The sequence below is a fragment of the Eptesicus fuscus genome, chromosome 12 (assembly GCF_027574615.1).
Source record: "Eptesicus fuscus isolate TK198812 chromosome 12, DD_ASM_mEF_20220401, whole genome shotgun sequence".
Taxonomy (NCBI): Eukaryota; Metazoa; Chordata; class Mammalia; order Chiroptera; family Vespertilionidae; genus Eptesicus; species Eptesicus fuscus.
The window spans coordinates 29,454,372-29,466,741 of NC_072484.1; the positions used below are offsets into that span (position 1 = coordinate 29,454,372).

At 52.5% G+C, this 12,370-nt stretch overlaps 1 protein-coding gene and 1 pseudogene across 1 annotated transcript; both read left to right on the forward strand.

Moving 5' to 3' along the window:
- The first annotated feature begins 125 nt into the window (after nucleotides 1-125).
- Nucleotides 126-11,990, forward strand: DDRGK1 (DDRGK domain containing 1). The gene is made up of 9 exons (XM_008141030.3): nucleotides 126-289; nucleotides 1,438-1,629; nucleotides 2,874-2,986; nucleotides 3,231-3,332; nucleotides 6,970-7,092; nucleotides 7,461-7,499; nucleotides 10,566-10,622; nucleotides 11,276-11,324; nucleotides 11,690-11,990. The coding sequence occupies exons 1-9, from the start codon at nucleotides 199-201 to the stop codon at nucleotides 11,854-11,856; spliced, it is 933 nt and encodes a 310-aa protein (XP_008139252.1). The 5' UTR covers nucleotides 126-198; the 3' UTR covers nucleotides 11,857-11,990.
- On the forward strand, nucleotides 5,640-5,739 carry LOC114231453 (U6 spliceosomal RNA; annotated as a pseudogene).
- Nucleotides 11,991-12,370: the final 380 nt, after the last annotated feature.

Below are 12,370 nucleotides of genomic sequence, written 5' to 3' on the forward strand. Positions count from 1 at the left end.
AGCACGAATTTGTGCACCAGCCCTCTAGTTTTAAAATAAAAAAGTATGGTCTCTTGGTGAAACCTGCGGCCTGGGCGGGACCAGAGTGGTGGGCGGAGTCTAGGATGGGAAGGGGCGGGGCATGTAAGGGTTGGGCGGGGCCTGGGAGATCCCGGGCCGCCGGGTGGACGCGCTAGCCCCGCACAGGAAGCCCTTGACATGGTGGCCCCCGTGGTGTACCTGGTGGCGGCGGCTCTGCTGGTCGGCCTTATCTTCTTCCTGACTCGCAGACAAGGCGGAGCGGCAGCAGGTAGGAGATGTCGCCGCGCCAGGGCCGGTGGGGCCGCGTTTCCGGCCTCCTGAGCCTTGGTAAGCCGTCGCGCCGCGGCTCCTGCGCATGCGTCTGCACGCCGGCGGGGCGGCCGCAGCGCCCGCCCGGCGTCAGGCTGCTCCTGCGCTAACGTAGACGTACGCGATCCGCTGAGAACCGCAGTGCTGGAACCCGCTGTCGGGATGGCAGCGTTATACACGGTTCTCCCGGCCCCAGGCACTCCAGATCTACTGACCCAGAGGGGTTGGGCCCTGGCCGACCACACTGCCATCTCTCATTGGAGCCATCCCCCTCTGCGCCCGTAGTTGAGGCCGCAGGAGTTTCCTCCAAAGCTGGCTCCGGAGCGGATGCCAAGAAGTGGGCACCTGAGTGTTTTCTGCCTACCCACCAGCTGGAGAGAACACGAGGCAACTCAGAGAACTGCCTGAAGTTCTCTCTTTTACCTCTCCAAAAGACACCCATGCACCCTCCTCCCTGTTCTGCACTCCGATCCGAATATCATGTCCAGGGTATAGAACAGATACATCCTTCATTCCTCACCCCACCCCTTGTCCGCATATGGCTTTGTGTATAATGTCTCTCCCCTTCTCTGGCCCACAAGCTACTCGGAGCACCTGTATGCTCCAATGGCAGGGGAGAGAAGCTGAGGTAAGGCAGATAGCCCACAAATCTTCCTGGAAGGAAAGACAGCCCCCAAGTGGGCTCTCTGGTTGAGATGCCAGATAAAACCATGGCGTTTAGGTGGTGTTATGCAAGAAATAAATGCAGTCCTGCAAGGGGCATTCGGGTGAGGTCTGGATGGGTCAAGGTGGGCTTCCTGGAGGAGGTAGAGCTTCAGCTCCATCTTGCTCCATCAGGGTGGTAATCTGATGGGCCAGCTGGAAAGGTGGGACCTTGAGGGGAAAGGTATTAACACAGGCAAGAGGCAAAGGGTGGTCTTGCTCATAGACCAAGGTGTGGGTCTGGGTTGTAACTGTCTCAATGGTCTGAAAAGTTGGGATTTGTGCTCTGGGTATTAGGAGCCTGGAGGAAGTTGAGTTGAGGGGGATGAGACTTTTGGGATGTTGCTCCCCAGCCATTAGGTGGGTTGGGGTGCCGACAGCATTATGGTTCCTCTCTTCCTACAGCCGGCCAAGAGCCACTGCACAATGGAGAAGAGCCAGTAATAGCAGGCCGAGTGGCCCCGCCTGAGGAGCAGAGGGTTGGGGCTAGACCCCGGCGTCGCAGGGACCTGGGCAGCCGCCTGCAGGCCCAACGTCAAGCCCAGCGGGTGGCCAGGTTGGAGGTGGATGAGAATGAGGATGAGGCTGTCATCCCAGGTGAGTGGGGCCACAGCCTGTAGGGGAAGGGAACTGGTTCAGGGGAAGAGAGGACTCCAAAAGCTGGGTAGAAGGATAGGGTGTGGAGCCATAGGATGGAGTGTGGGTAGAAGGATAGGGTGTGGAGCCATAGGATGGAGTGTGGCCAGACTTGGACTTGGCCTTCAGTCCTAGGGACCAAAAGTTCTGGATCCTGACCCTTATTTCATTGGGCCAACCCCCTCTTCCTTCACCTTGGTTCTCAGTGTCCAAGCAGGAGGGCAGGGATCTTTAGATTGACCACAAGAGTTTCTCAGTCCATTCCTTATATTCCAGCAGCCTTCCTGGTGTGGGCATATTCATTCCCTGAGGGCCTCACCCCAGAGCCGGAGTTCCTGGCTAAGAGCTTCTGCAGTTCCTGGAGTAGAGTCACCCATAACCTGAGAAGAGTTTGAGGACAGATATTCTTTTGTCAGGAGCCTCTATATCCCTGGTGCTGGGAGACCAACAGAGAGTCCTTAGGATTATGTAAAAGAATATCCCTTTCCAGTGCTCCATAGCTGGCTTGAGACTGAGGAGGAAGCATTTGGGGCTTTTGCCCTTGTACCTTTGGAAATTAGCCCCTTGAGTGCAAATAAGAGGCCCTCTGTTGCACCATTCCTCCTGTCTCAGACTTGGAGTCAAACATCCTTGCTACTCAGGAATCAGCGAGTCTTTAACTTTCAGGGCCTTTGCCCCTGGGGTAATCCTGGGGTTTGGGCTGTCTTTTTGCGTTGGATCTGGTGGATCAAAGGGATAAATAACCCTGGCCAGGGGCTGAGCCCAGAACCCTCAGCAGTTCCTGACTACAGTGAAGATGATTTGAGATTTGAGATGGGAGGGAGAGGGGGATGGGGATAAATTTCCCCTGGGACATCCTTCCCTGGAGCTTTGGCTCAGAGACAGGAAACAGAACTGCAAGCCCAGACAGTCCTGCCTGTGATTTGCAGGCATTCAGATATTAGAACCTGGTGTCTCCCTCTATGGCTGTGCAGCATCTAAAGTTATCTCTTCCCTTGCCCTCTGGTCCCACACCCTACCACCACCCCTAATACACGTACTAGTACACCCGGAGTTTAAATTTCTGCATTCATGGCAGATGCCTCTGGAGGGCAGAGCTGGGCTAGTGACTTGCAGGTGGGTGAGAGGGACAGGGACAAGGGGTGGAGTGGATCCATCATCAGTCCTCTCTAGCCAGGACCTGAAGTGTCTCTAACCACGCTTAGCCCACGAGGAAGAAGACAGTGAGAAGCCAGTGGAAACTCACCTGTCAGGGAAAATTGGAGCCAAGAAACTACGGAAACTGGAGGAGAAACAAGCACGAAAAGCCCAGCGAGAGGCAAGCAGGAGGGGCGGGGTGCAGCTCTGGGAAGGGGAAAGGGCCCTGCCTTCCCTGTTCCCTATGGTGGACCCTTCCTTTGAGGATCTTTGCATGCTGGGCTGGTGGTTGCTGCTTGCCTGGTTTTGTCTCCTGCAGCTTTGGTCTGTGGCCTGGCCCAAGCATTGCCTACCCTGGCCTGTTTGGGAGGTGGGCAACCTCTAGCCAGGGGTGGGGATGTGCCCCTATGAAGACCTCTCTCCAGGCAGAGGAAGCTGAGCGTGAGGAGCGGAAACGCCTTGAGTCCCAGCGTGAGGCAGAGTGGAAGAAGGAGGAGGAGCGACTTCGGCTGGAAGAGAAACAGAAGGTGAGGCCGACCCCAGATCCTGACTCTTGACACCTGACTAGGCATCCTTGTTTCCCATGCAGCTCCCCAACTCCTCCAACCCAGAAGATTGGCCATAGACCAGGTGCAGGGGCAGGCCCGGGTTTACTTGGCCCTGGGTTCTAGGTGCAGTCTGTGTAAAGGTACTGCTGAAAAGCAGAGCCTGAGATGGGAATTTTTATGCCTGTGTTGTATCGATCATATCTGGAATACTTGAAGAACATTCAGGTGGTGAGAGTGGCTAGAGCAGGGTAAGCAAGGAGAGGGGTCAAAGAGGTAAGGGTGGGGGTGTCTAGATCCTGAGGGCCTTGAGGCTGTTACAGGTCACTGTGAGAGATGGTGGACCCTGCCTGAGCCAGGTCCTGTTTAGGGCCTGGCATAGAAGAGATGCTCAGGGATGGGGGCCACAGCAATAAAGGTTGTTAATGACCATTTGTTTGCCAGATGCTTTCTTCCTTCTGAGAACCAGGTACCCAAGAAAAAGACTATCACAAAGACGTGCTGTGATATAGGGTAAGAGCCAGGGCTGCCCCAGCTGGGAAGACCCCATAGCTTTGTGCCTTCAGGTTCTGACTGGCTTCATTGTTCAGGATGGCAGAAAAGCCTGCCTGTGGGTGCTGTAGTGAAGGGACCGGAACACAGCAGAGGGAGGCATTAGCAGAGAGGGTTTTTCACCTTTGTAAGTATTGACTCTGGCTAATGCACCTTCAATGTCCTGGGGCTCTTCCCTCCTTCACTCAGTTTCCCATTATTGACATCTTACCTATTGTGGCCTATTTCTCACAACTAATATGGATGTATTATTATTAACTAAACCTCGCACATTATTCAGACTTTATTCGTTTTCCTCCAGTGCCTTTTTTCGTTTCCAGGATCACATCCAAATGCCACATTACACTTCGTTGTCCTATCTTCTTAGGCTCTTCTGGGTTGTGACAATTTCTCAGACTTTCCTTGCTTTTTTTATTTTATTTTTTTATTTCTTTATTGATTTCAGAGAGGAAGGGAAAAGGAGAGAGAGATAGAAACATCAATGATGAGAGAGAATCATTGATCGACTGCCTCCTGCACACCCCCTACTGGGGATCAATCTCGCAACCTAGGCATGTGCCCTTGGCCGGAATCAAACCTGGGGCCCTTCAGTCCACAGGCTGATGCTCTATCCACTGAGCCAAGCCGGCTAGGGCAGACTTTCCTTGCTTTTGATTAACTCGATTGTTTGAAGAGTGCTGGGAAAGTATTTTGTACAGTGTTCCTCAATTTGCATTGGCTGATGTTTTTCTCATGGTTAGACTGAGGTTATGGGTTTCTGGCAGGAAGACCACAGGCGAAGTGCCATCTTCAACACAACATATCATTGGTACATGTTATCAACTTGACGGGTCACTAGTGATGTTAACCTAGATCACCTGGCTGGGGTTTTGTCAAATTTCTCCACTGTAGCCCAGCCGCTATGTCTCAGTAGATGAGCGTTGACCCATGAACCAAGAGGTCACTGATTCAATTCCTGGTCACGATACCCAGTAGGGGATGTGCAGGAGACAGCCAATCAATGATGCTTCTCTCTCATCGATGTTTCTATCCCTCTCTCCCTCTCTCTTGCTCTCTCTCTAAAAACCAATAAAAACATTTTAAAAAAAAGAAAGCTCTGCCGAAACCGGTTTGGCTCAGTGGATAGAGCGTCAGCCTGCGGACTCAAGGGTCCCAGGTTCGATTCCGGTCAAGGGCATGTACCTTGGTTGCAGGCACATCCCCAGTAGGGGGTGTACAAGAGGCAGCTGATCGATGTTTCTCTCTCATCGATGTTTCTAACTCTCTATCCCTCTCTATTCCTCTCTGTAAAAAATCAATAAAATATATTAAAAAAAAAAAAAGAAAGAAAGCTCTGCCGAAACCGGTTTGGCTCAGTGGATAGAGCATTGGCCTGCGGACTCAAGGGTCCCAGGTTCGATTCCGGTCAAGGGCATGTACCTTGGTTGCGGGCACATCCCCAGTAGAGGGTGTGCAAGAGGCAGCTGATCGATGTTTCTCTCTCATCGATGTTTCTAACTCTCTATCCCTCTCTCTTCCTCTCTGTAAAAAAATCAATAAAATATATTTTTAAAAAAAGAGAAAAAAAAGAAAGCTCTTAGGAAGAGTTAGAATTTAAGAAACAAAATTTCTCCACTGTAATGTTACTCTTTCCTTCCCATACTTCTTCATAAACAAGTCACTGTGCACAGGCCACCCTTAAGGGGTAGGGATTTATGCCCAGCCTCATTTAGAGAGCATCTCCAAAAAGTATTAGGAGTGCTTGCTTTGGCAGCACATATACTACTAGTAAAATTGGAATGATACAGAGAAGATTAGCAAGGATGACACACAAATTCGTGAAGCATTCCATTTTTTTTAAAAAAAAGTATTTGGAATTCTTTTGTAAGGGAGATTTATCTTTTCTTCTCTGTCTGTATGCTCAACTGTTTATTTTTACCTACATGGACTTATGACAATTTATTTTGTACTTTGTCTTGTAATCCAATACTATTTTATCTATTTTATTGCTGCGATTGTTCCAGTGTTGGCCATTCTTTCAGTTGGCTGCTGTATACCTTTGACATACTCTCATTGTTTTCTTACTTTTGGCACTGGAGGGTGCTCCAGGCTCATCAGGATATTTCCTGTCCCCGCTTGAGCTTCGAGTTTTGAAAAGATCTTTCTGAGAGCTCTAGGAAATGGATTAGGTTGTGGGGAGGTTGTTGTACTAGGTGATGGTGGTGATGGTGATGATGGATGGACTGAGATGCTTTCTGGAAGTTAAGTGGAGATGGGACCTCATTTCTGACTGGGGCCACTGGCCAGTGGAGATGGGACCTCATTTCTGACTGACGCACTGAGCCAGGGACTCAGGAGGAGGATCAGACGTGTGGGGAATAGATCACAGGGTCCTTCTAGAGCACAATTCAATTTGAGGTGCTAGTGTGACAGCCCAATGAGTGTGTCATGTGGGCAGTCATGTGCTTGGGAGTAGAGATTTGGGCAGGGATACAACTGTGGCAGCCACTGGCACGAAAATGGTTATTGGGCATGGAGAAAGAAGGGAAAAGGGAGGAGGCGGAAAGAATGGCCCGAGGAGCAGGAGGAAGTACAGGAGAGGTGGGATCTGGAAGCCAAGGGAAGAGAGAGGGAGTGGTCAGCTCTGCCCAGTACCACTGAGAAGACACGATTGTCCTTTGTCCCAAAGACATGGTTGTCCTTTGGGTTTGGTGGGATTAAGAGCATGGGCGGGATGGTAGCAGGAGTTGTTTCAGAGGAGCTGGGTACACAGAAGCCAGATAGAGTGGGCCGGAGTGTGAATGTATGGTGAGGATATGAAGCCTTAGGAGTTTGTTTGAACATGACAGGAACAGAGGGAGAGGGTGATGGGAGAATATTGTGGGAGGGGTCATAGAACTAGGACAAGAGGGGCCTCTGTCTTCTGTTCAACATGAGGCCAGAGGGATCGGGATCTTGAAGGAGCTCTGTCCCTAAGAGAGGGCTGAGCAGTATGACTGGTGCCCTGTGGGGGCAGCAAGGACCAGAACAGGGATGGGGTGGGCACCTGTGCCCAAATACCTGACTCTTGCCCACTCTGTGTCCACAGGAGGAGGAGGAGAGGAAAGCCCGGGAGGAGCAGGCCCAGCGGGAGCATGAGGAGTACCTGAAACTGAAGGAGGCCTTCGTGGTGGAGGAGGAGGGCGTGGGCGAGACCATGACGGAGGAACAGGTGGGCCTGCCACTCCTTCGAAACCCTCCCTCCCCCCACCAAGGCAGGCCTGTGGCAGACCCAGGGCTGGCCATCGCATCCCAGACACCCTGCTGCTCCTCACCTGCCTCCCAGTTAGGCAGTGAGAGATGGGTGGGCATGCTGACCACCAGGCTCTAGCAGCGAGAGGCCTTGTGCTCAGGAGAGGTGGTGCTTCCAAAACCCTCCCTGCGGGAGGCTGTGCTGCTGGCGAAGGTGGGTGGCACATGCAGGTGGTTGGGCGGGCACACAAGCAAGCACACAGGCAGGTGGCACTCAGGTGGGCAGGTGGGTAAGCCCCTGCAGCCTCTGCAAGGGCAACACTCACTCTGGTTTCTCTCCCCCTTTAGTCCCACAGCTTCCTGACAGAGTTCATCAACTACATTAAGGTAAGAAGCCAAAGAGCAGAGCATGGTGTCAGCTTCCTGCCGTGTGTGTGTGTGTGTGTGTGTGTGTGTGTGTGTGTGTGTGTGTGTGTGTGATGTGTGTTCTCAAGACCTAGACGGAACAGATCCAAGTGGGGGCTGTAGGAGTTTCAAGCTCATGCAAGTGTGGGCAGTAGAATCGAGAGGGGCTGAGCTGCCAGGGTCATGGCCAGGTGTGTCTCTTCTCTGACCCCGAAGGTGGAGAAGGACCTGGGTCTGTGTGGGAGGCATGAGCCTTTGATCGCTTCCTCACACTCAGGGTTTGACAGTTTCCCTGCTCTTCAGACCCCGTGCTCAGTGAGTCACTGTATTTTCAAGTTTCTTTATGTGTGTTTTCTGTCAGTTTGTCACCCAGAGTCTCCACTGACTTGAAACAAGCATCCCTGCCATGTGCTCCTGACCTGGAACTTGGGTCTTGGGGGTGAAAATGATGCTGCTTCCTTTGGAATCTAGGGCAGGGTGGCAGGCATGTCCCCTTCCATGCACAGGCCACCCAGGTGCTGCTCTGGGTTGCATAAGCATATGCACTGTCCTGCTCTGCTTTGCTGCTAAGCAACTTCTCTCCCATGAAGGATGTGAGAGGTTTTCAAGAGCAGCTCAGAGAAGCAGAGGCGGCTGAGGGATAGAGTACAGAGGGAGCGGGGGTGGGGGTGGGACTTGGGGGTGCCAAGGAACAGGGCTTGCATAATCCTCCCCCACCTCCTGAAAGAGAGCAGGGTTTAGATGCCTCCCAGCAGCTGGGGGCTGGGGTTTCCCTAGAGGAAGAAAGCTCCCTCAGGCTGTGCCCATTCCCCTCCGATGGGCCCATTCTCCACCCTGGCACACGTGAGTGAGGGCTGCAGCCTGGGCAGGACATCTCTCACACTTCCCTGCTGCCGTTTGGAGCTTTCTGTCCCCATCTACCCAGTGGGCAGCACCGTGGCCCTGTGTCCTTCCTCCAGGAAGCCCTCCATCAGCTTTAGCTCGCCCTGTCCTCTACAGAGACCTGAGAAAAGCCCCGGCAGTTCCAGCCCTCACTTTCCATGGCTCCGGAGGAACCACCTTCTGGTGGATCTCCAGACTCTTCTGGACTTTAGAGGTCTTTCCAGCCTGTGCTGATTGTCCCAGAGATTCTGTCCGCAGGGAGAAGGAGGCCTTTCAGAATCCAGCCCTCCCATCCCACCCTCCTGGCTCCAAGGGGGTGAGCCCTGTTCTCTTAGTGTGTCAGAACTGGTGGCACATTATTGTGCCAGCATAGTTATGTGAGGCGTAGGTCTGACTCGTTTTTGTCAATCGGTCCACTCTCCTTTCTGACCAGGGCTAGGTTTTTTGTTGGTTTATTTTTCCAAGCTGACTTTTGGCCCCAGCACCTCAGGGGCCACCTGGGGTGACTTTGTGTTCCCACTCTGAGCTGCCTCTGAGAACCCAGCACCCACCCCCTGCTTTGTAGGTAGAGGCCAGCTGGCCAGGTCACCTTGTGCTTGCCCGTTCCCTGTCCAACTGCCGCTCGCTTGCCTTCCTGCTTGCACATTCAGTTTGGCATTTAGAACAGTCACATGCCATCTCAGCCCGGGAGGTGTCACTGTGTCACTCCTCCCCCAGCTCGTTTGCTATGAAAGAATCACGGAAACATACAAGGCTGCCTTCTCTAGCATCATATGCTGTCTGTTTGTGGGGGAGGCAGGGGCAGATGCATGGGTAGGACCCAGCAGTGGACTCTCAGCTGCACACCCCCACCCCACCCAGAACTAAAGGCTCTGCTGAGGGTTTGAGGGAAGCATGTGGAACATGGCTGTGGTGTGGAAAGTACTGAGAACGTGAGCAAGAGTTATTTTAAGGGTGGGCCCAGTGCCTCAGACGGTGTGAAGAGGATGGTGAGAAGTGTGGGGGTCTCCGGGCATAGCAGGGGTAAGCAAAGGCAAGGTGGGAATGAGCCATACTGCCTCTACTGAGACCCCTGCTTGTGCCTTTTTTTGAAAAAAAAATTTTTTTCTTATTTTTATTGGTTTCAGAGAGGAAGGGTGAGGGAGAGATAAAAACATTAATGATGAGAGAGAATCATTGATTGGCTGCCTTTTGCACACCTCGTACTGGGGATCGAGCCTACAACCCAGGCATGTGCCCTTGACCGGAATCGAACCCGGGACCCTTCAGTCCACAGGCTGATGCCCTATCCACTGAGCCAAACCAGCCAGGGCTTGTTGCGCCCTTTTATCTGCTCTCTCCTTGTCCAGATTCTGTGTGTGTGTGTGTGTGTGTGTGTGTGTGTGTGTGTGTGTGTGTGTGTGACCAGATTCTTGCCTGTCTCCCCTGTCCGTCTGTGAGTTCAATGTTTTGGTCACCGTTGTATTTCCCACACCTTCTCTGTGTGTTGTCCTGGCAGGTCCTCAGCAAATAGTCCTGGAGATAGTTTTTAAAATAGCTTTTGGTTGGGTCTGGCCAGTGTGGCTCAGTTGGTTGAACATCGTCCCGTGCACTGATCCATTGCAGCCAGGGCACATACCTGGGTTGCAGGCTCGATTCACAGTAGGGGGCTTGCAAAAGGCAGCAAATCGATGTTTCTATCTCTCTCTCCCTCTCTCTTTCTCTAAAATCAATAAAAACATATTTTTTAAAAATTAAAATCGTTTTTGGTGACTGTCACCCCATCCCTTCACCTTATGGTGCTTCCCCTTCCAACCTGTCTGTGATGTCAAAAAAGATGCAGCTGGCTACCAGAGAAGGTGGCAGCTGTGCTTGACTCCCCACGTGTGTGTGTCTCAGTTTGGTGCCCAGCCCAGGATGGAGCCTGTGGGCCAGGTGGTGGTTTAGGCAGATACCTCTCCACAAGCAGGGGAAAGGGAGAGGTTATGAGTGTGTGTGTCTCGGTGTATGCATGGTTGGGAGAGTGTGTGAGTGAGTGTGTGAGGTGATTAAGGCTTTTCCACAGGAATCTACTAGTATACAGTTACCCAGGCACCCAAAGCAAATCAGATCAGAATGCAAACCTCAGTGTGTATTGAGGGGGATTTGGCCACTTAGCCTCCCTCCTTTTATTCTTTCTCTTTGTAGCAGTCCAAGGTTGTGCTCTTGGAAGACCTGGCTTCCCAGGTGGGCCTGCGGACTCAGGTAAGCCCTGGAGGATGGCCTGCTGTGTGGAGTGTGGCTGTCAGAGGGGGCCTGCCCTAAAGATGGAGAGTCTTGTTGCCCCCTTTACTTGCCCCAACCAGGAGGGAGTAGAGAGGAGGACTCTCTTGGCACCCCAAGAATCCTGCAGGGGTTTTGGTGTGTGTGTGTTTTGTTTTGTGTTGTTGTGGGGTTTTTTGCATTTTCAAATATATTTTTATCTTATGAATGAGGAGTCACATTCTCTTTAAATATCCAAGGGGCATTTTTCCAAGCTAGAACCCTGCCTTTCTGCTAGATGGAAGAACAGGCAGAGGAGAAAAGAATAAAGTCCTATCACTCCAGCAACCCCTGTAACGGAAGCAGCCCAAGTCTAGTTACCTTGACAACTCTTGAAAACAGGCTGTACCAGCCTTCATGGCCAAATGTCACCACTGCTCCTCTCCGGGTTGGAAAAGTGCCTCTCTTGGGGTCTTGCAGGGCCCCAGCCTCTTCTTCCCTGATACCCTCCAGAGGAGAAGCAGAGTCACATTGGATGGTGGAGCAGCCATGAGAGTGGGGAGGAGGAGATTTGGCTGTGGTGGCAGGGAGGTTGCAGGTGCCTTTTCTGGGGATGGCAGCACCCGTCTCTACTCTGAGAATTGTTCTCCTCACAGGACACCATAAACCGCATTCAGGACCTGCTGGCTGAGGGGACTCTGACAGGTGAGAGGATGAGAATCAGTCACTATAGGCCTTGGCTTTGGGGAGTGTCTAACCACAGAGGGCTCCAGATACTTGTTGTAGAGGCAGAATCATAACCGAGGGTGGGGGGAACGGTGTGCAATGATGGACACTGAACAGGGGACACTGTTAGAAGGAGGACGTGCCACCCAGGGATGGCTCAGGGTACCAGGACAGGCAAGGAAGCCTGATTTGACACCTAGCCAGGATTGGATGCAGCCAGGAAAGGCCGAGCAGGCAGGCAGGCCTGGAGGGCTTGGAGCCAGTTGTGAAGGGGTGGGAGGGCATCTCAGGCCAGATGAGGAGGGCCCAGAAGGCTCAGCCCCACAACCTGTGTGTCCCCACAGGTGTGATTGACGACCGGGGCAAGTTCATCTACATAACCCCCGAGGAACTGGCTGCTGTGGCTAACTTCATCCGACAGCGGGGCCGGGTGTCCATCACTGAGCTTGCTCAGGCCAGCAACTCCCTCATTGCCTGGGGCCAGGAGCCCCCTGCCCAGGCCCCAGCCTGACCTAGGTCTTCCCTCTTGGACTCAGAGCTGGCGCGGCCTACCTGACCATACATCTTTATCCCTCTCCACCATCCTGGGGTAGTGATGGAGTGTGGCTAGGCAGTTCTAGATTAAAGGCATGTGAGCACCGCTGAGCTTGGTGTGGCTTCATGTGGCGGAAGGCCTGGCCTGGGATCCCAAATGAGCAGGTGAAATCTAAGCCGCAGAAAGTACCTGAGGATTGAGGGTGGGAGAGAGGGTGGAGTGTCCTATGGAAGCAAATGCAAGTTCTCTTTTTATCAAGCATCCATTCATTCAAAAAACACACAAAAAACTGAAAATTTATTGTGTTCCTTCGTATCCTGCAAGCCAAGCTCCCAAGGTCTGGAGGACATCTTTCTGTTCTTCCTTCATCCTTCCAAGAGCAAAAGTGAAAAACCTCTTGGGCCACGTCTCCCCTAACAGGAGGGAGGTCTCACCATCCTCCTATATAATAAAAGCCTAGTATGCACATCTACCGAATGGCGGAACAACC